This window comes from Onthophagus taurus, chromosome 3, assembly GCF_036711975.1.
Source record: "Onthophagus taurus isolate NC chromosome 3, IU_Otau_3.0, whole genome shotgun sequence".
Classification (NCBI taxonomy): Eukaryota; Metazoa; Arthropoda; class Insecta; order Coleoptera; family Scarabaeidae; genus Onthophagus; species Onthophagus taurus.
The window spans coordinates 28,738,203-28,757,841 of NC_091968.1; the positions used below are offsets into that span (position 1 = coordinate 28,738,203).

The 19,639-nt window shown below is 34.0% G+C and overlaps 1 protein-coding gene and 1 long non-coding RNA gene across 3 annotated transcripts in view; one reads left to right on the plus strand and one right to left on the minus strand.

The window, feature by feature from the left end:
- LOC139429220 (uncharacterized) overlaps window positions 1-19,639 on the plus strand; it is a 219,915-nt gene that overhangs the window by 121,706 nt on the left and 78,570 nt on the right. The gene's annotated exons all lie outside the window — the stretch shown is intronic.
- The window catches only part of LOC111424057 (Lost PHDs of trr), a 44,242-nt gene that overhangs the window by 23,920 nt on the left and 683 nt on the right, over window positions 1-19,639 (minus strand). For both annotated transcript variants that reach the window (XM_071194720.1, XM_071194721.1), the window contains exons 2-12: window positions 18,157-18,512; window positions 17,985-18,105; window positions 17,557-17,933; window positions 8,284-8,505; window positions 8,103-8,225; window positions 7,837-8,003; window positions 7,584-7,774; window positions 3,817-3,959; window positions 1,648-3,758; window positions 1,361-1,593; window positions 969-1,305 (exon numbers count right to left, since the gene is read on the minus strand). In XM_071194720.1, coding sequence (XP_071050821.1) covers window positions 969-1,305; window positions 1,361-1,593; window positions 1,648-3,758; window positions 3,817-3,959; window positions 7,584-7,774; window positions 7,837-8,003; window positions 8,103-8,225; window positions 8,284-8,505; window positions 17,557-17,933; window positions 17,985-18,105; window positions 18,157-18,496 — 4,365 coding nt within the window. In that variant the 5' untranslated portion in view covers window positions 18,497-18,512. The remainder of the gene's footprint in view (window positions 1-968; window positions 1,306-1,360; window positions 1,594-1,647; window positions 3,759-3,816; window positions 3,960-7,583; window positions 7,775-7,836; window positions 8,004-8,102; window positions 8,226-8,283; window positions 8,506-17,556; window positions 17,934-17,984; window positions 18,106-18,156; window positions 18,513-19,639) is intronic.

Here is a 19,639-nt window from a genome sequence, read left to right on the forward strand (position 1 = left end):
TAAAACCAAATTTTGATGTTTTTGATCATTTTCGGTTATAACTCATTAATAGTGCATGATGGATAATTATTTTTTAAACAAAAAATGTTTAGAATGAACTCATATGACATATTGAATAAAAATATTTATTCCATCAATCAGCATTACCAACCCAACTTAAGAAAAATAGAAATTTTGACGTCTTCATCAATTTTCTTCTATAACGCATTAATTATATCTGATGGAAACCAACTTTTCATACTAAAAATATTTAAAATGAATCCATAAAACATATCCAATAAGTTATTTTATTCCATCGATCAGTAGTACCAACCCAACTCATAAATAAAAACAAATTTTGATATTTTTGATCATTTTCGGTTATAACTTATTAATTGTGCAAAATGGAGAATTATCTTTTAAACAAAAAATGTTTAGAATTGACTCAAAAGACATACTGACTAAAGATATTTACTCCATAAATCAGCATTACCAACCCAACTTTTAAAAATAGAAATTTTGACGTTTTCATCAATTTTCTTTCATAACTCATTAATTATATCTGATGGAAAACAACCTTTCATACAAAAAAGATTTAGAATTAATCCATAAAATATATCCAATAAGTTATTTTAATCCATCTATGAGTAGTACCAACCCAACCCAAAAATAAAAACAAATTCTGATATTTTTGATCATTTTCGGTTATAACTCATTAATTGCGCATGATGGAGAATTATTTTTTAAACAAAAAATGTTTAGAATTAACTCATAAGACATACTGAGTAAAGATATTTACTCCATCAATAAGCATTACCAACCCAACTTATAAAAATAGAAATTTTGACATTTGCAACAATTTTTTCTATAACTTATTAATTATATCCAATGGAAAAAACAACTCAGAATACAATGAAATAAATACTCAAATAAAAATTCGAATTCAAAATTAATTTAACCCAATTTTTTGACACAATTATCAAATTTACCTGTTGTTGTTTCTTCATTCTTAAAGCAGACCTGTTATCCTTCGCCTGTTGTAAAAACGGCGCTTTTTGCTCGTTGGTTAACGTACGCCATTTCTTTATAATTTGTTTGTAACGATCACTCCAAGCGGGATATTCAGATTTCCATTCGGGGTGGTTTGTATTCGCGTATAAAACTGCGGAAATCGTTGCTCCACCCCCCAAACCTTCATCAGCTTTCATTTTTTCCGACGATCTTTGATTATTAGATGGGGCTAACGCTCCATCCATATCCATGCCATCATTTACAGACACCCAAGGACTTGGTGGTTCGGAAAATGCTGGACTAAATTGGGGGCTACTATAATTAAAAAAAATTAAGTAAAAACAAAATTAAAAAACGCAATATTACTTACTTGCTATATTCAGAATGATATGGTGATTGTGGTGGAAAACTCATCGGTGAATTTAAAGTATTCTGATTAATATTAGATAAAGTTGATGGGCGAACTGCTGGGGTTGGGATTGGATGTGGAATAATTGGAGATTGCTGTTGTGGAGCTGGTGTAGCTGGATTAAAAACGGTGGTGGAATTTGTTGAGAAAACGCTACTTTCTTGGGATTCTTGTGATTCATCAGTTAAAACACCCTAAAAATTTTATTATAAATAATAAATAGTTCCAATGAATAATTAAACATTTACTTTTACCTTAAAAATGTCTTCAACGTCTTTACTATTAATATTCGGAAAATTGAAATGAGGTCCAAGAATATCACTGAATTCATCTTTGGTATCTTTAGAACTACTTCCGCCAGTTAAAGAATCCGCTAAATCATCAGCTAGGTTAGTATCAGCTAAATTTTCTAAAGTATCCGTATTCTTCGTCAACTCATCATCATCTTCGTTCATTATTGTATTAACCAATTCCGTATCGAGTAGTTCCCCGGGGATCGCCAAATTTAAATCGTCCGCGTCGCTTTCTTCATCGTCTCTTTGAGAAACCGATGATTGCTTCGACACGGACTTTTCAATATTTTTCATTTCAGAATGCTGCATTAATTCGGGCCCTCGATCATGTTTATTTGCAACGGCGGTAACCGCTTTGATTTCATCTTGGGATAAATGAATACTTTTTAATGTAGTTGGTTTAATTGTTGGTTCTTCTTCACTACCGCTTGAGCTACCTATATCTTTGCTTGTATCAAGGAGTTCTTTGCCGAAGAAAGCTTCTTGAAGATAAGGCGGGAACGTTTCGGCCAATTTGCTTTTAATTTTTCTCCGAATCGGTTTTCGTTTTGGTTTATCACCTTCTAAAGTTGGTAAAGCGAACGGATCGTTGGATTGACCAGGAAGCATATCAATATCATCGTTATCTTGACCGTTGCGAAGTCCACGAACTCGAACTAAAAATCCACCAATACCCAATTTTTGTAGATTTCTTTGTCGTTTCCTTCGTAACACGGTTACCCCATTTTCCATTGTGAATAACGTAAATCCCTCTGGTGGTGGACCATCTTCTTTGCCCCAAATCATCCCTTCTTTATACATATCTAACGGTTCATCTTTAATATCAACGGAATCTGGGGCGTTACTACTACTAGCGATGACACTTTCAATTGTGGCCATAATCCCGGCTTCTTTATCTTGAATAGTGGGTAACTTTTTACGTTTTTTTCTGGTACTGTGTTGTTCTAAACTCATTGATTTTATCATTGAATGTCCCATTTCGCTTAAATAAACACCGTCAACTAAATAATGTCCAGACCCGTTACTTTTTCCTTCAGGACTTTTAGTTGGTGTGGGTGGTTTTGTAACCATCGTCATTAACGGAAGTAAATGAGGGGGGGCGACGTCTCTGGGTCGACACATTAAACAATTATAACCTTCCTCCGAACATTTTTCAGCTTCAGCTTCAGTACGGATCGAATCACAAGCTCCGTGCAACCATCGTGAACACTGCACACATTGAACTATTAAATCTCCCTCTGAATATGGTTCAAGACAACTTCCACAACTTGTCAAAGAAGCGCACGGACCACACTCCGAGTAACTATTCATCCAGTGGCTGTTAAAACCGGGATCTGTAGCACCGCACGTTTGACACACAGCGCACCATTTACACTTCCACGTACCTTGAGGGACGTAATTCAACGGTGGATCCATACAATAAATATGATATGAAATGTCACAATCATCACATAAAAGTAATCGAGCTTCATCGTTCCTTTGCCCACAACCTTGACAAACAATACAATCTAAACAGTGCCATCCTTTCTGTAAAATCACTTTAGTCACTTTAACGTTTACGCAATATGGATGGTAACACTGCCCACATTGTACGCACGCGATCAAACAACCCTCTTGATCCGTACCTAACGCGCCACACATCACACAAATGTCTTGCGTTAAAACAAACTTATCTTTAGCTGAACACAAAATTAATTTGTTCTCAATACCACACTCCTCGTCATTTTTGCCATCCGCAACGGGGCGTTGAAGTCCCACCCCCGGTACCCCAAACACACCCCGCATTTTCGATTTTGGCCCGCGTTTCCGACCGAATTCCGGCACTTTTTGCCGTTTCATAAAACCGGCTTTACCAGGAATCCCCTTTCCGCCACCTTTCGGACGTCCGGGCATCCCCGTTGCCAAACCAAGACGTTTTTTAGCGATTTTACTCGCGCTGTACGGTTTCCCTCTGCCCAAACCCATCGGACGAAAATCTTCACTAATACAACGTTCGTCGTATTCGTAAATATCATCCGCTAACGATTCTTGAGACGCCGAAAGTGAATCGGGAGCGTCATCAATACCTATTTATTATTTTTATTATTAATTGGTTATAATTGAAATTAATTAAAATTATCTTACTATTTCTTTTGCTAAGAATTGGACGCCCTTGATGGGTAACGTTTTTACAAGTTGGACAAATATAATCGTATTCGGGATGAGCTTCTTTTCTTTGATGATATGTTGTAAGATCAGCCTCTGGATCACATGTTCCATGAACAAACCTAATAAAGGGAGAGTTTTAAATGTAAATTAACGTTTGAATTGAATCGTTCGTTTCAAAAACGACATAAGTCACTTTTTACCACGAAACGCCTCTACACTAGAAGGCACAAATCCCATTTAAACTAACAGAAATATCATTAATAGAAATATCGCAAGAACATAGGATACAATGTTCGTTGCAAAAATATCATAAGTCTTTGACTTATGTAGTTCTTGCTCCAAACGTTTTTATATACGAGTAGGCATGGAGGGGGATTGTGAGTCGATCATACAGGGTGATTTATAACATACGAAGCATATTAAAAGAGCAAGTACTAGGGGCCAATCTGAAGATATTTTCTTAATAATGTTTTGACTACAACGTAATAATCACAAAGATATAGAGCATTAAAGTTATTAGAGCATTTCTTACGATATACGGTATTACACTACGTTTAAATTCAAACTGCGAATATTTCGGGGTTACTTAAGCAATGCCTGATTAGCACCAATAATAAAATCTTTGTAATATGGCAGTTACGGCTATTTAAAAATTTGTTAAATCACTCAAAAACTGGTGTTTGTTTTTTGAGAACCGCTGATACCATGTTTTTATTGCTGTCAATCCAGTTGACTTGGTTACCTAGCAACGGACATGTCATTTAATTTTAATAATCAATGTCATTTAACGTCAAAATTTGAATTTTTACTAATCAAAAAATACAATGGTAATGTACCGTAACGAAGAATACGTAGATATGCTTATTATTTATGGAGCTGCTGGAGAAAACGCTGCACACGCAAGACGTCTGTATTTAGAACGATATCCAAATCGACAGATCCCTTCTGAAAACACTTTTCTTCGGTTAATCCAGCGGGGAAGAGAGACAGGAAATTTGCAACCTAAGAAAGGTTTTGGTGGCGGTAGACTAAACAGACATGGAGTTAATGTAAATTCTAGAAATTGTGGAAGCGGATCGAAGCACGAGTACTCGTCAAATTTCTCACCAACTCGAGGTATCCCAGAATTTTGTTTGGCGTACGTTGAAAAGTAACGGTTTACACCCTATCATTTTCAAAAAGTGCAAGGACTGACTCCCGCTGACTATCCTTTGCGGTTGCAATTTTGCGAGTGGCTACTAAATCGTACCAACAGAGAAGCAGATTTTGCGGACAGTATACTGGTAACGGATGAATGCTGTTTTACCAGAAATGGTGTTCTAAATGTTCACAATTCCCATGTGTGATCGGACGAAAATCCACACGTTATTCGTCAAGGCTCTTTTCAACAACGATTCAGAGTGAATCTATGGGCGGGAATTGTGAACAATACGTTAATAGGACCTTTCGAATTACCAGGAACTCTTAATGGAACTTCTTATTTACAGTTTTTACAAGAAAATCTACCAGTACTCCTGGAAGATATTCCGCTACTTATGCGACGTGAGATGTGGTTTATGCACGACGGTTGTCCTGCACATTTTAGTCGTAATGTACGAGATTTCCTCGATAATGCTTTTCGGCAACAATGGATTGGTCGAGGTGGACCTATTCCATGGCCACCACGTAGTCCCGATCTTAACCCATTGGACTTTTTTTTATGGGGATTCATGAAGGATAGAGTATATGCCACCGAGGTTAATACAATCGACGAACTACGACATCGCATCACTGCCGCTACAGAGGACATACATCCACGATTTCCACGATTATCGTTAAATTGGATTCGTCGTGCGCAGTTGTGCGTCGAAATGCAAGGACAACACTTTGAACATATGTTATAAAGAGATTATTATTATGTTATTTTCTTGTTTTAGAGATTTTGTAATTTTGCATTTAAAACATTATTATTATCCGTTTCATAAATTAACATCTATTATTTCTTTTCATAAATTACGTATTAAAACTAAACAATTAAATTGTCTACTTTGACAGCTCCTTCAAAAATGAGGATGGCGTTGACAAGTATTTTAATTGTTCTTTAGTGAATATCAGCGGTTCTCAAAAGATGACGCTAACTTATTTAAAAAAATCACATGCGATATCTATGTAACTATTAAGATTTTAACAAAACATTATTAAGAAAATCTCTTCAGTTTGACCTCAAGTACCTACCCATTTAGTCTCCTCCGTATGTTATAAATCACCCTGTATATATTCACAAATATGAGATTAACATGGCTGAGTGATAATCCTGAGCAATGAAAGAAGAGACAAAAAAATCCTGGTACTTATAAGAGAAATGTTATAGAATTTGCTAAAATGAAAGAACTTCATCGAAAGGAAGACTCAGTTTCAAGTTGTATGCAAAAAGGCATTTGTTTCCATTTATGGTATAAGTCAAGGACGGGTGAGACACTTAAGTATCTTACAATCACAGTCCCTTACACCACGTGATATGCGTAGTAAGCATCCAAAGGCAAATACGCCTTCGAAGGTGCTAAAAAAATCCACGACCACATTTTGTCTTTTCCAAAAAAGCAAACGCATTATTCTGGGCAAAATATTCAATATCTTGATGCAAGATTAGATATAAAAACAATGTTTTTGCTATTTAAGTCCAAATGTCCAAACCTAAACGTAAAATACCAATTTTTGGTAGACTGCAAGTTAATATTTGTATTACATATGAAGAGTTATATGAGAGCTAAGAAGTTCCACAACAAGATATCAGAAATACGAAAAGTATGTGAAACTCGAGATGACGTTTCAGCACTTACTTTGGATTTTATGCAAAACTTGAAGGAAATATACAGGAATTATGTTTGTTCTCTGATAACTGCACCGGACAAAAAAAAAACTATACTGTCATAAGATTTTTAATGGCATTAACAGATAACCAACATTTTTGTAAAATTAAGCATTACTTTCCAGTTTCAGGCCACTCTTTTTTACCAAACGACCTGCACTTTGGTGTCACAAAAAGGAAAATAAAAAAATATGATCTACTACATATCTACATATCTAATACTTGCCCAAATTTTAAGGTATTCATCATTCAGACATAGATTTATAATTTCAGTAGGTGGTGGTCCCTTCATTATAACAGAAACTGCTTGTTCAATGAACCGTTTGGGAAGAACACATTCATGTCCTTAAAATATAATCAAAATAAAAGAGGAATAGTTGTACCACATCAGTTTATTGATGGTTTAATCTATCACACGTTTAGTTTATTAAGAAATAAATGGAATTACGTCATTGCATTACCACCAACAAAAAAGGCGTTTCCAAATGAGTGTGGAACACAAACCCAAAGAAAATAGAAAATATTCGACAAGTTCAGTCTAGCATTCTTGACGAGTATAAGCCATTTTATCAAGAAATCTTGCCATGGCCAACAACAGATATTGTAGAAGAGGGGAGAAGATTATTGTAGATCATTAATAAAAGTTTTCTTATATTCTATTGACTTTGTTTCATTTGTTGCACCTAATTGGTAAGAAAGTAAGTCAGGATTACCAAAATTTGTTTCAAAAACATGGTTGGCAAAGAAACTATTCTCTTTTTGTCACATCAATTTAAAATAGTTTAGCGATTTATCCATTTTATTTAAATTATCTAATTTTTTGTCTCCCCTGTAAAATTGCGTTTTAGTGACTTAAGTGTAATTTTTGAAACGACCATTTCAATTGATTACTTACTTCCTGCAAAAAACACATTGCACCATTTCTCTATGAGCATGAGCCCTATAAGCTCTTCCACATAACGGACACGAACACCCTTTATTTCTTTGTTGATAACACGAATCGCAAACGGTGTAATGGGCGTGCCATCGAGAAGAAAGGCCGGCCCCGGGAGTTCGTGAACCGCAATCACCGCAAACACGACAACACTATTAAAAAATTAAATTTATTAAAGGTTCCTAATAATATGTATTATTATTAGGAATCTTACGCGACATTTCCATCCATATTTTGGTATGGAAGTAACAACCGGCCTTTGGCACATTGCGTGATACACCTTATCGCATGTTTCGCAGGCCATTAATTTACTCTCATCACCCACCATTCTACACACTTGGCAAACCTTGCATTTACGACATTGCCAACCGGCTCGAACACCTAAAATTTTCATTTAAAATATGTTAACTTAATATGAAATTGACGAGTTTGGTTAAAAAATTTTAAAATAATATAAGAAAAATAAAATAAGAAACAAACGTTTTATCTCACCGGGTACTTGGGATAGACCCACACAGGTACCATGGTAATGTTCGCCACACATTGAACAATACATTAAATTTGCTACATCGCCAAGCATTTTGCATGTGTAACACACAGAAGCTGAAAAAAAATTAAATAAAAAAACATTTTACAGAGATTAATAAAACTTTAAATTTACCTTCACAAAATAAAGAAACTTGCGTAATATGATTTATACAGAATACAAGCAATGAAGATAAATCTTGAAACGCTTGGGAAGCGGTCGTACAAGGAAAATGATATAATTTAATACAACCATCTTTTTTGCACGAAACGCTCGCCCCAAAATGGGTACAGTGTGAACACTTTTTGGAAGCACTGAGTAGTACCGCTTGATCAACATTAACCAAAGCGGTATTTTCTGTAAAAAAATATTTATTAATATCCATATCTAACCTCAAAATAAATAATTGTAGGAATTCATGTTATAAGCTTATTATACAGGGTGATTCATAAGTAATGGGCCAAATTGTAAATGTACGTTCAGGAGGCCAAAATAATAATATTTTCATTAACAATAATGGGTCTTAGTCTGCTCCTTACTGAGATACAGGATGTTAAAGCGAAAAAAATAAAATAGATTTTTGTTAATAGATCAGCTACTTTTCTACATAATGACTCATAGTTGACTTATAGTTTTTGTAAGGGTAAACAATAATGTGTGAGAGGATTTGAGTTAACTCGTAGATGTCGCCACATGCGCCATATGAATTATGAAACGTCAATGAGCTTTTACGTTTAATGAATAGTTTAAAACATTTTATTGTTAAGTAAACTGATTCATTCTTATCCTAACATAAATCAAAATGCCGAGACATAATCACTTTTCAAACGAAGAAATGAGAGACATGTTATGCGTTTACGCACAAGAACGTTTTTCTGGGCAAGCAGCATCCAGAAAATATCGTGAAATGTACCCTTACAGAAGGCAGCCAAACCGGAAGATATTTCAAAATATTTATAATCGATTGGGTGAAACAGGTTCATTTCGTCCAAAATATCATACAGGACGTCCTAAGATTATCACTCCGCAGCAAGAAGATGAAATTTTAGTAAGAATTGCGCAAAATTCTGAAATAAGCACTCGTTGATTGTCTGCAGCAACTGGAATAAGCCAACCATCCGTGACTAGAATTTTACACAAGGAAAATTTATATCCCTATCATTTTATACCTGTGCAAAATTTACTTCCAACAGATTATCGAATCAGAGTTCAATTTTATCAGTGGCTAAAAGGAAAATTGAATAATAATCCAACATTCCTAAATAACATTCTTTTCACGGATGAAGCAACCTTTACCAGACGCGGAGTTTTTAATTGGCGAAATAGTCATGCCTGGGAAACCGAAAACCCTCGTTTAAAAAAAGATAGACATTTCCAGCACGAGTTTAAAATAAATGTGTAGTGCAGTTGAATTACCTCCTAATTTAAATGGAGAGTCATATTTAATTTTTTTAAATAATGACTTAGTCGACCTCTTGGGAGATCTTCCATTACAACTAAGAATAAATATGTGGTTCATGCAAGACGGTGCTCCTCCACATTTTTCACGTGCTGTGCGCGAACATCTGAATGAAACATTCCCTCACCGTTGGATTGGACGTGGTAGTGAATTTCAGTGGCCACCATGTGTGGGGTTACATGAAATCAATGGTCTATGCTGAACCTACTATAAATACACGAGACGAGTTATGGAATAGAATTCAAGATGCAGCCAATTCAATACGAAATAATCCTGCTACATTTTTTAAAGTCAGACAATCCTTAACCAAACGGTTAAATGCGTGTATAAATGCTGGTGGTGGTCATGTTGAAAACCTTTTGCAGTAGCTCATAATTAAGCTTAAATTTAATTTAACTTCGCACAACATTAACATGTAGGTTTTGATAACAGTTGTCGTAAGTGGTCTTAGTTCAAGTCTGTTCTAATGTTGTATTTCGTTTTATTAACTGGCGTACAATAAATTGTTTTATTACGTAATTTTTTTATGGTTTCAGTTTAATATTGTTATCAATTATCAATTACGGTTAGGTAAATGTCAACATTCCATGCCATGCTTGTGTCTTAACAGATTAATGCTACGTCGACCACCGTGAAATGTAGTGTAGTGAATTAGTAAAATTCAAATATCTCGAAAATCGTTAATATTTTCAAGATCAAAGAAGTATAGCTTTTTTCTACAGAAATGATGGGGCTATCCAAATTAAACAAGTATGTTGTAAAATAATGAGCGATAAAAAATTTGTAGCTGATTTCATCTAATTCATATGGCGCATGTGGCGACATCTACGAGTTAACTCAAATCCTCTCACACATTATTGTTTACCCTTACAAAAACTATAAGTCAACTATGAGTCATTATGTAGAAAAGTAGCTGATCTATTAACAAAAATCTATTTTATTTTTTTCGCTTTAACATCCTGTATCTCAGTAAGGAGCAGACTAAGACCCATTATTGTTAATGAAAATATTATTATTTTGGCCTCCTGAACGTACATTTACAATTTGGCCCATTACTTATGAATCACCCTGTATACAGGTGTCTCAGCGAGACCATTTATGGGGTTCTGGCCAAAATATTTGAAATATTATGAAAAATATTTTGAAATTTGGCTTCTGAAGATTCTTCTACATCCTTGTAACACAATATACAGGGTGTCAGATAAAAAACGCCCCAACTGTAACATTTACATTCGGATTTTCATAAGCGAGGTATCAAATGAAATGGTTTGATGAATACTACAAATAAATTTTTTCCATCTTCAATTTTAAGCTTCAATTTAAAAAATAAAAACTAATAATCGTTTTTATTTTTTAAATTACTCCACATATTTTGCTTCACGTCATTGAATACAAATTCCTTTTCTGAATCCATTGATGTACAATACATCCATTTTGGGTGTAATTTTAGCAGAGAAAAGACACCTGTATATACAGGTTGTCAAACAAGAACGCCACAAGCTGTAACTCTGTCATTTACTTTCTTTTTTTTATGAGCGAGGTATCAAATGAAATGGTTTTTTGCAAGGACGCTAGAATCTAACAGGACTGCTACATCTATTGTTGTGACAACGCGCAAGCACTCTACGTCACACCATATGCCATGCCTAATCAGCTGTTATGATGTTCTATGCGTTTGCTGTGTATTTTTAGAGGTTACATCGTAGACGTATTCATATGAACTTCAAAAGTCTAAATAAATATCTAGAGTGCAGGCAACCAACCCGTACAGGCCTACAAAGATACAATGGATGTAGCAGTCCTGTTAGATTCTACTGTCCTTGGTTTGATGAATACTATGATTCATGCTACAAATAAACTTTTTCCAACGCTATCTTCAATTTCAAGCGATTATCAACTTTTGATTTTCAAATTGCTCGGTATGTTTTTCTTCACGTTATTAGATAGAGATTTTTTTCTAGCATGAATCATAGTATTCATTAAACCTTTTCATTTGATACCTCGCTCATGAAAATGGGAATGTAAATGACAAGTTAGATGTACTCTTTATTCTGTTACTGACGTCAAAAAGTAGAAGTAGCGTCAACTTTATTGGCGCTATGATTACAGGCACTAATTTATTGGCGCCAGTGGTTTTCTGCTATTTCCACATGCAAATGAACCGGCGCCAGTAATCCCTGCATGTGGAAACTTAGCTTAATGTTTATACAAATGAAGAAATCCTTAATTGTTTTTATGCACGGAAAGTGCGACAAAGTTCTTAGTAGAACTTACAGATTGTTTAATGAAAACTATCCATATTTACCTCCGATGACAAAAGGTAAATTTAGAAGAATAGAAGCAAATTTTTTGCATTTTGCAAGAATTAATCACGTGTTACACTGAACAAAAAATGTAGTAGATAATACACGAGGTTATTTCGAGCCAAGTCCCAATGCCTCAATTCGAGCTGCCAAAGAAGATCTAGGAATCATACTACGAACTTTGTCACGCTTTTCATGTATAAAAAATAAATTAAGAATTCCTTGATTTGTGTAAATATTATTTTGGTTATTGTTATCGATTTTAACTCTTTTTAACACTAATATTAAGGGACCTAACAGATAATTATTAGCTCACATGCATCAAGTGACATAAACAAGTGAGACTTTGACAAGAACTCATTGAGAAAGATTGTTTTCCATGGCACACTAGGTTAAATATCGATATACAGGGTGTATCTGAATGACTGCAACAAACTTCAAGGGGTGATTCTTTAGTGAATTTTAAGGGTACTTTGATATATGAACCATGGGCGACTTCGGCTCCCCTGAAGAGCTACACCCCTTCAAAAATGGCGGAAAATTTTGGTTTAATTTTTTTTTTTTTCAAAAACCATAAACGCTAGGAAAATGAAATTTGGGGAATATGTTTAACTCATAATAGAGCATGTTTTGACCCTATTTGTATTTTCAACCTACCCTTCTAAACTACTAAACGTAACCAACCCCTTTGCATTTTTGCGAAAATTTTTTTATGCAGATGATAAATACATTAGAAAAATTTTACATAGATAGATGAAAGTATCCTAAAACTTTTTTGTCTCTCTAAAATTTTTCCAAAAACGATTAATTTTTGAGAAAAAAAATATTTAAGCAAACACTGCCCGTAAACAACGGGGTTGTCGGTCAAAAGTTGTAATGAATTTTGAATGAAAAAATCTTAGTAGGCTTTGCAATCTTTGTCAGAAATATTTTTGACGTTTAAATGTCAGTTTTTCTTACTATTATTATTGTTTTTCAAATTAATTTTTGAATAAAGTTCTATCGCATTTACGTTTCAAAATTTTAAATAAAACAATAATAAAGTATGAAAACCACTGATATTTAAACGTCAAAAATATTTCTGACAAAGATTGCAAAGCCTACTTAGATTTTTTCATTAAAAATTCATTCCAACTTTCGATTAACAACCCTACAGCTTAACAGTTAGTGTTCGCTTAATTATTTTTTTTCTCAGAAATTATTAATTTTTAGAAGAATATCAGAGAGACAAAAAAGTTTTAGAATATTTTTATCTATCTAACTGAAATTTTTCCAATGTATTTATAATCTTCATAAAAAAAATCTAGGCATAAAATGAATGCGGGTTGTTACGTTTAGTAGTTTAGAAGGGTAGATTGAAAGTACAAATAGGGTCAAAACGTGCCCTATTATGAGTTAAACATATTCCCCAAATTTCATTTTCCTAGCGTTTATGGTTTTTGAGAAAAAGAAATTAAACCAAAATTTTCCGCTATTTTTGGAGGGGTGTAGCTCCTTAGGGGAGCCGAAGTCGCCCATGGTTCATATATCAAAGTACCCTTAAAATTCACTAAAAAATCACCCCTTAAAGTTTGTTGCAGTCATTCAGATACACCCTGTACAGCTGTCTCAGCAAGACCGTTCATTAGACGTTTATGGGGTTCAAAAATTTATATTTAGTATAATCAATTGCGCTCTCTTATTGTTAGACTAAAATATTTTCAGATTTTTAGCACTTCCGGTTATACCGGAAATCGCCAACTACATTATTTTTTTAAATGGAACACCCTATATATTTTTACATATTTGTATTTCTCTATTTTCAAGGTTTATGAATAACTTTACTTTTTCCAGTTTGATTCGGCCCTTCTCGAGTTATTCGATTTTTTCTAAAAAGTTCTGCTCTAGCAGACATGTTTTGTTCAAAAAATCAGAAAACACTCGATTTTTGGGATATCAATTTATGATTCAAAACATGATTAAGCAACATGATGAAGTATGTTTTGCAGCCGAGCTGTTTTACTATGGCACGTTAACTTTTCGGAATTTGGAAGTACCATAATTCTATATACAGAGTGTGTCTAAATTGATGCGAAAGATTTTAAAGGTGATTTTTCAGGGAAAATTAAGGGGGTCTTTCATATAACTTTTTGGTCAAAACCACTTCTCCTCCAAGTTACAGCCCTCTAAAATTAGGGGGGAAAAATTGTTTTTCTTTAATAAATTCGCTATGGAGGAATTTGGAAGGATGAAATTTTTAAAATAACTATTACTAATAAGGTGACACTTTTTGACGATTTTTATAACTTATTTAATTGAAATGGAGGGATTTAATATGCGACTTTTTTGTCTCTTAACATTTTCCCCTAAAATTGTTAGGTTGTCCATAAAAAAATAAAATAGTACTCAGACCTATTTGACACAAATTCACAGTATGGTTATTATTTATGTAAAAATTATGAGGTTGATGTAATAATGACAAATTTTTAAATATTAAGAACAGTTTCCCCCAAAATTGTTAATTTATATTGAACACAGGTATTTTCAGATATTTTCAACAGGAGTTGAATAAACCAGGGTAATAAACCATGGTGGCCTATCCAACGATTTGTATAAACTTCGTGTAATTGTAAGTAGCGACGAGCGTTAATACCAAAATGCGCGTCATGCATGTACCATAATTGTCGTCTGATTTCTATCGAAACATCATCAAAAAGCAGGGGCAACTCCTCTTCGAGGAAACTACAGTATGCGTCTTCATTTAATCTCATTGGAAGAAAATATGGTCCAATAAAATAATTGTCAATGACACCAAGCCACACATTTAATAAAAATTGGTGTTGAAAATTGGATTCAACAATTTTATGTGGATTTTCTTCAGCCCATATGTGATTATTATGAAAATTTTTGATGGATTCTTTTGAAAAATTCGCCTCATCAGTAAACAAAATACGACATAAAAACTGTGGGGTTTGTGTAACTATTTGAAGAATCCATTGGCAAAAAATTGATCGAGGTAGAAAATCTCGCGGTAAGAGCGCTTGAACACGTTGCAGATGATAAGGATACAAAATGTTCTTTAAAATCCTAAACACGCTGGAACGGCTTACGTTTAATTGTTGAGCAATTTTTCTTGTACTGGTTCCGGGAGAGTTCTCAATTAAATTAAGAACTTCTTCCTCTAGTGCTACATTACGTACTTCTTGTGAACGTCCGCAATCGACAATTCTTCTTGAAAAATGTCCATCTTCTCGAAGACGTTGATTAGGTAGTGTACGTTCTGGATATAATTCAGCGTAAAGGCGAAGGCTTCTAACCCATTTCCATTAGCACGACCATACACAAAATGCATGTCTGCCATTTCGGCATTTGTGTAGTTTGCCATTGCGTTATTACTTAAGCAATAATTGTTTTAGTTTGCGAAAATACAACAATATCACAACAATGAAAATATTTGTCATTATGACACCTAATATAATTGAAATAAAACTATGTGTATTTATAGATGGATGGTTTTTTAATTTTCGGCTCTACCGGTTTCGATTGCTACATTCAATCATCTTCAGGAGTCAGCCACGTCATTAAACATATTTTTAAAAAACATATCTTGTTTATCATTGATTCTAATTATTATTTATTTCTTCTTCTCTTTGTTACCTTGTTAATTTATACAAAAAGCTTTGTTTGCACCACTACACGCCATGTGTTTCTTTTCGTTTAAAATTGAGATGGAAAGAAATAACCAATTAAATATTATGACACCTGCCTACTTGATATTTTCAAACAAGTAATTATAGTAGACGCCACGAGAGCTGGCAGTAAATCATCGTTTTTCGCTCTTACAAATGCCATACGTAGTTCACAAACCGCTAGAGAGTAATGTGTGTTAGAAAGAGATAGCATTAGTTTAATATGTCTGCTGTACAATTCAAATGGCCACGTCGAAAAAGTACGTCTGTTCTTCTAAGGGATGTAACTCTATAATTATAACCTCAAATCGAAACGTCATGTGAGCGTTGTCATGAATCTGTTAGTGTTTTCACAAGTCGAAAATGTTTTCTTTGTAAGGAAAATCATTAAATAATATCATTGACAATGTTTGACAAATAACCTCCATTACTAACATAACCTAAATTTAAATGTATGTGGTGAAATAATCTAAGTCATACGTCCATATCTTGATTCATACCTTTGATTATATATAATATGGATTGAGCCAACGAGAGAGATAGCTTGCGCAAGGTGATCGAACCGAGATAGACATAGAAGCGTACTGCCATATAATGGGTGTACTGATAGAAGTGAGATAGATATAGAAGCGTACTGACATATAATATATCTATCTTTGTTACACTTTCACATTATCGCTTTCCATCTGCATCTATTCACCTTGAGCAACATTTTTGTTAGTAGATATATTCAGTTAGCTCAATCCATATTATATATAATCAAAGATTCATACCATTTTTAAGCGATCTGTCACTGCCAGCTCTCGTGGTTTCTACTATACCAATCTCTGAATTTATGTCAAATAAGTTTAAGTATTTTTTATGGACAAACTAACGATTTTAGAAGAAAATGTTAAGAGACAAAAAAGTTGCGTATTGAATGCTTCTATTTAAATTAAGTTTCTAAATAAAAAAAATGTGGACGCATTAAAAAGTTCTGATGCAAAGTATTATAGGGGTGAGTTGGGTTGGGTTTTATTAGTAATAGTTATCTGCCAAATTTCATCCTTCCAAATTCCTCCATAGTGGATTTATTAAAGATTAATAAAGATTATTTATTAAACATTTTTTTTCCCTTAATGTTAGAGGGCTATAACTTGGAGGAGAAGTGGTTTTAACCAAAAAGTTATATGAGACCTCCCATAATTTTCGTTGAAAAATCACCCCTTAAAATCTTTCGTATCAATTTAGATACATCCTGTATATTTAGCAGACATTTGCTCAAAAAATCGATTTTTGGGATATCAATTTAGGATTCAGAACATGATTAAGTAACATGATGTCTACATCTACATCGTTTGGTTACTTTACTATGGTACATTAACTTTTCGAAATTTGGAAGTACCAGAACTTCATTTTTCTAAATGGCAACCCCCATATTTTATTACTTAGTCGTCTTCAGCGTCTCATTTTACATCTTTTATATCCCATATGTCCTATACCTAACAATAATAGTTTGGGAAATAATTAGGGTTTTTTGGAAAATGCACATACATCATATCGATATTTAACCTAGTGTGCCATGGAAAACAAATGTTTAATGACTTATTGACAAACGTCAATGTCTGATTTACGTTGTTTGATGCTGATTTTTCTAGAAAAATTCGAATAACTCGAGAACGGCCGAATCAAATTGCAAAAAGTAAAGTTATTCCTAAACCTTGGAAACAGACAAATCCAAATATGTAAAAATATACAGGGTGTTCATTTAAAAAAATAAAGTAGGTGGCGACTTCCGGTATAACCGGAAGTGTTAGAAATTTGAGAATATTTTAGTCGAAGAGAACGCAATTGGTAATATTTAAATCTGAGTTCTCAAATTTTAATTTTGTTTCAGGGTTCAGAACCCCAGAAACGTCTAATGAACGGTCTCGCTGAGACACCCTGTATGTAATGGACACCTGTATGTAAAATTTACATCAAAATGAATATTATTTACCTGCTCTACTAACGCCATTGGACCAAAGAGCACAACTACGGTGAACATAAAAATGCCCGGTCGTTTCAAATAGTGTTGTAACATCTGGTTGTTCAACATAACCAATGATAGTAAGTTCGTCAACATATTCACTGGTCATGGAAGGATGTCGGCATTTATTAAAACTTTTTTGTCGTCGACATGTAACCGGACCACCTCGCGGACTTTTATCACCTAATTCACGTTCGGGAATTTGTTCGACGACTTGGGCGGAATCTTGGGTGTCGAGTATTATTCTTTGAGGGGTAAATCCTTCCGAACAAATTAACCGTAACAATTCACCTTGTCCCAATTGGCTACGTTCGCCTAAATTACAGAATGCACAAACTTTTCCAGGCCTAAAATTGAATGATTAAAACAAAAAAATAAAAATATATTGATGAATTTACCATTGTTCCGGTGCATAAGGAAGTTCTTCTATTATAGGACAAGGTCTCTCCCGATCACTTAAAATTAACGATCCCGTTTCAGGATCATAAGTTGATGTTTCTTCACCTGGTGATGGTGTAACTAAAATTAAACCATTAAAACAAACTCACCAAAAAAGAAATTACTTTTTACCCCTTAAATAACCAAGTTGAGGCTTCCATTTCTTCCTATTCGTTAAATTCTGCTTCTTTGGTGCAGGTTTTCCACCTTCCCTTCTTGGTCGTCCTCGACCTCTTTTAATATTTAAAGGTTTCCCGCTAAAATTGAATACCGGCGGATTGTCGTCGTTTGTAGGCGGCGAAGACGCGGCTGATGTAGCGGTCGATGCGGGCCCCGACGATGGCAATTGAAGAGGCGACGGTAACGCATCTTCGATGACGTCCTCGTCATCTTCTTCTAAATCGGAACCTTCCGCGTCGTCCAGTTCCATCAGATCGTCTGGATCGACACCGGATGTCAATTCATCCATCATTTAAATGGAATATTAACTTTAAAAAGAAATAGAAAATTATTTAATCAAAATATCATATTATAACCTCAAAAAATTTAATTTTAAACATAACCTCACTTTTAATAAACGTCAAATTATTGAGAAATTTTAAATTATTATTTTATTAAGAATAAAAATTGTATAAATGAAAACACATGTTTGTATTTTGTATATTAAACGTTTCCTTTTCCTCTTCTTTTTGATTCATTAAAGTTCTGCTTTGTTTATAGCTTCACCTTTTCGACTTTGATTAGATTTATTCTTTTTTTAAGTTTTTAGCTTGTATCTGCCTTGGTAAGTATCTTAATCTGGCTAATTCTGGCATGTCTCCAGCGTCCTTCCTTATAAATTAATTTGGGTTCCTTTGTCTTTAACTTATTCCAGGAAATTTGACATAATGGATTCTTAGCTGAATGAAAAAAACACACAAGAACTGTTTGTATTTTGTATATTAAACGTTTCCTTTTCCTCTTCTTTTTGATTTATTAAAGTTCTGCTTTGTTTATAGCTTCACCTTTTCGATTTTGATTAGATTTATCCTTTTTAAGCTTCTAGCTTGTATCTGCCTTGGTCAGTATCTTGATCTGGCTAATTCTGGCGTGTCTCCAGTGCTAGATGTCTCCTCTAGTGTTAATTCTAGTTTTACACTATCACTAGAACTAACACAAGACCTAGAACTAGAATCATTCGGGTTTTAGCCGTTTTGAGAGACGTGCGGCTAAATCCGAATGTTTCTAGTTCTCAGTCTAGTGTTAATTCTAGTGGCAGTGGTAAATAGCAACACCTCGAATTTTCTTAGTGTAGTTTTTGCTTAAAACTGACCAATAGCAATCCTTTTTTTGGCGCTTTAATTTGAAAACATTCCTCCGAATTAAAAAATAGAGTATAAAAGATAACTACGAGGTATAGGGATTTAGGAACACCTTTATACATAAATTTAATATCCACTCGGAAATTATTTATTACTGTCTATATCTACAGAGTATTAAAATCTATCAAAATTCTTTATAAAACACCTTAAATCAATTAATAAATTCGACTTTGTTGTTAATAAAATATAAAGTCATAAATTTTGGAACACCTGTATAACGTAACGAAAAAGGTGAACCAAAACGACTAAAACGA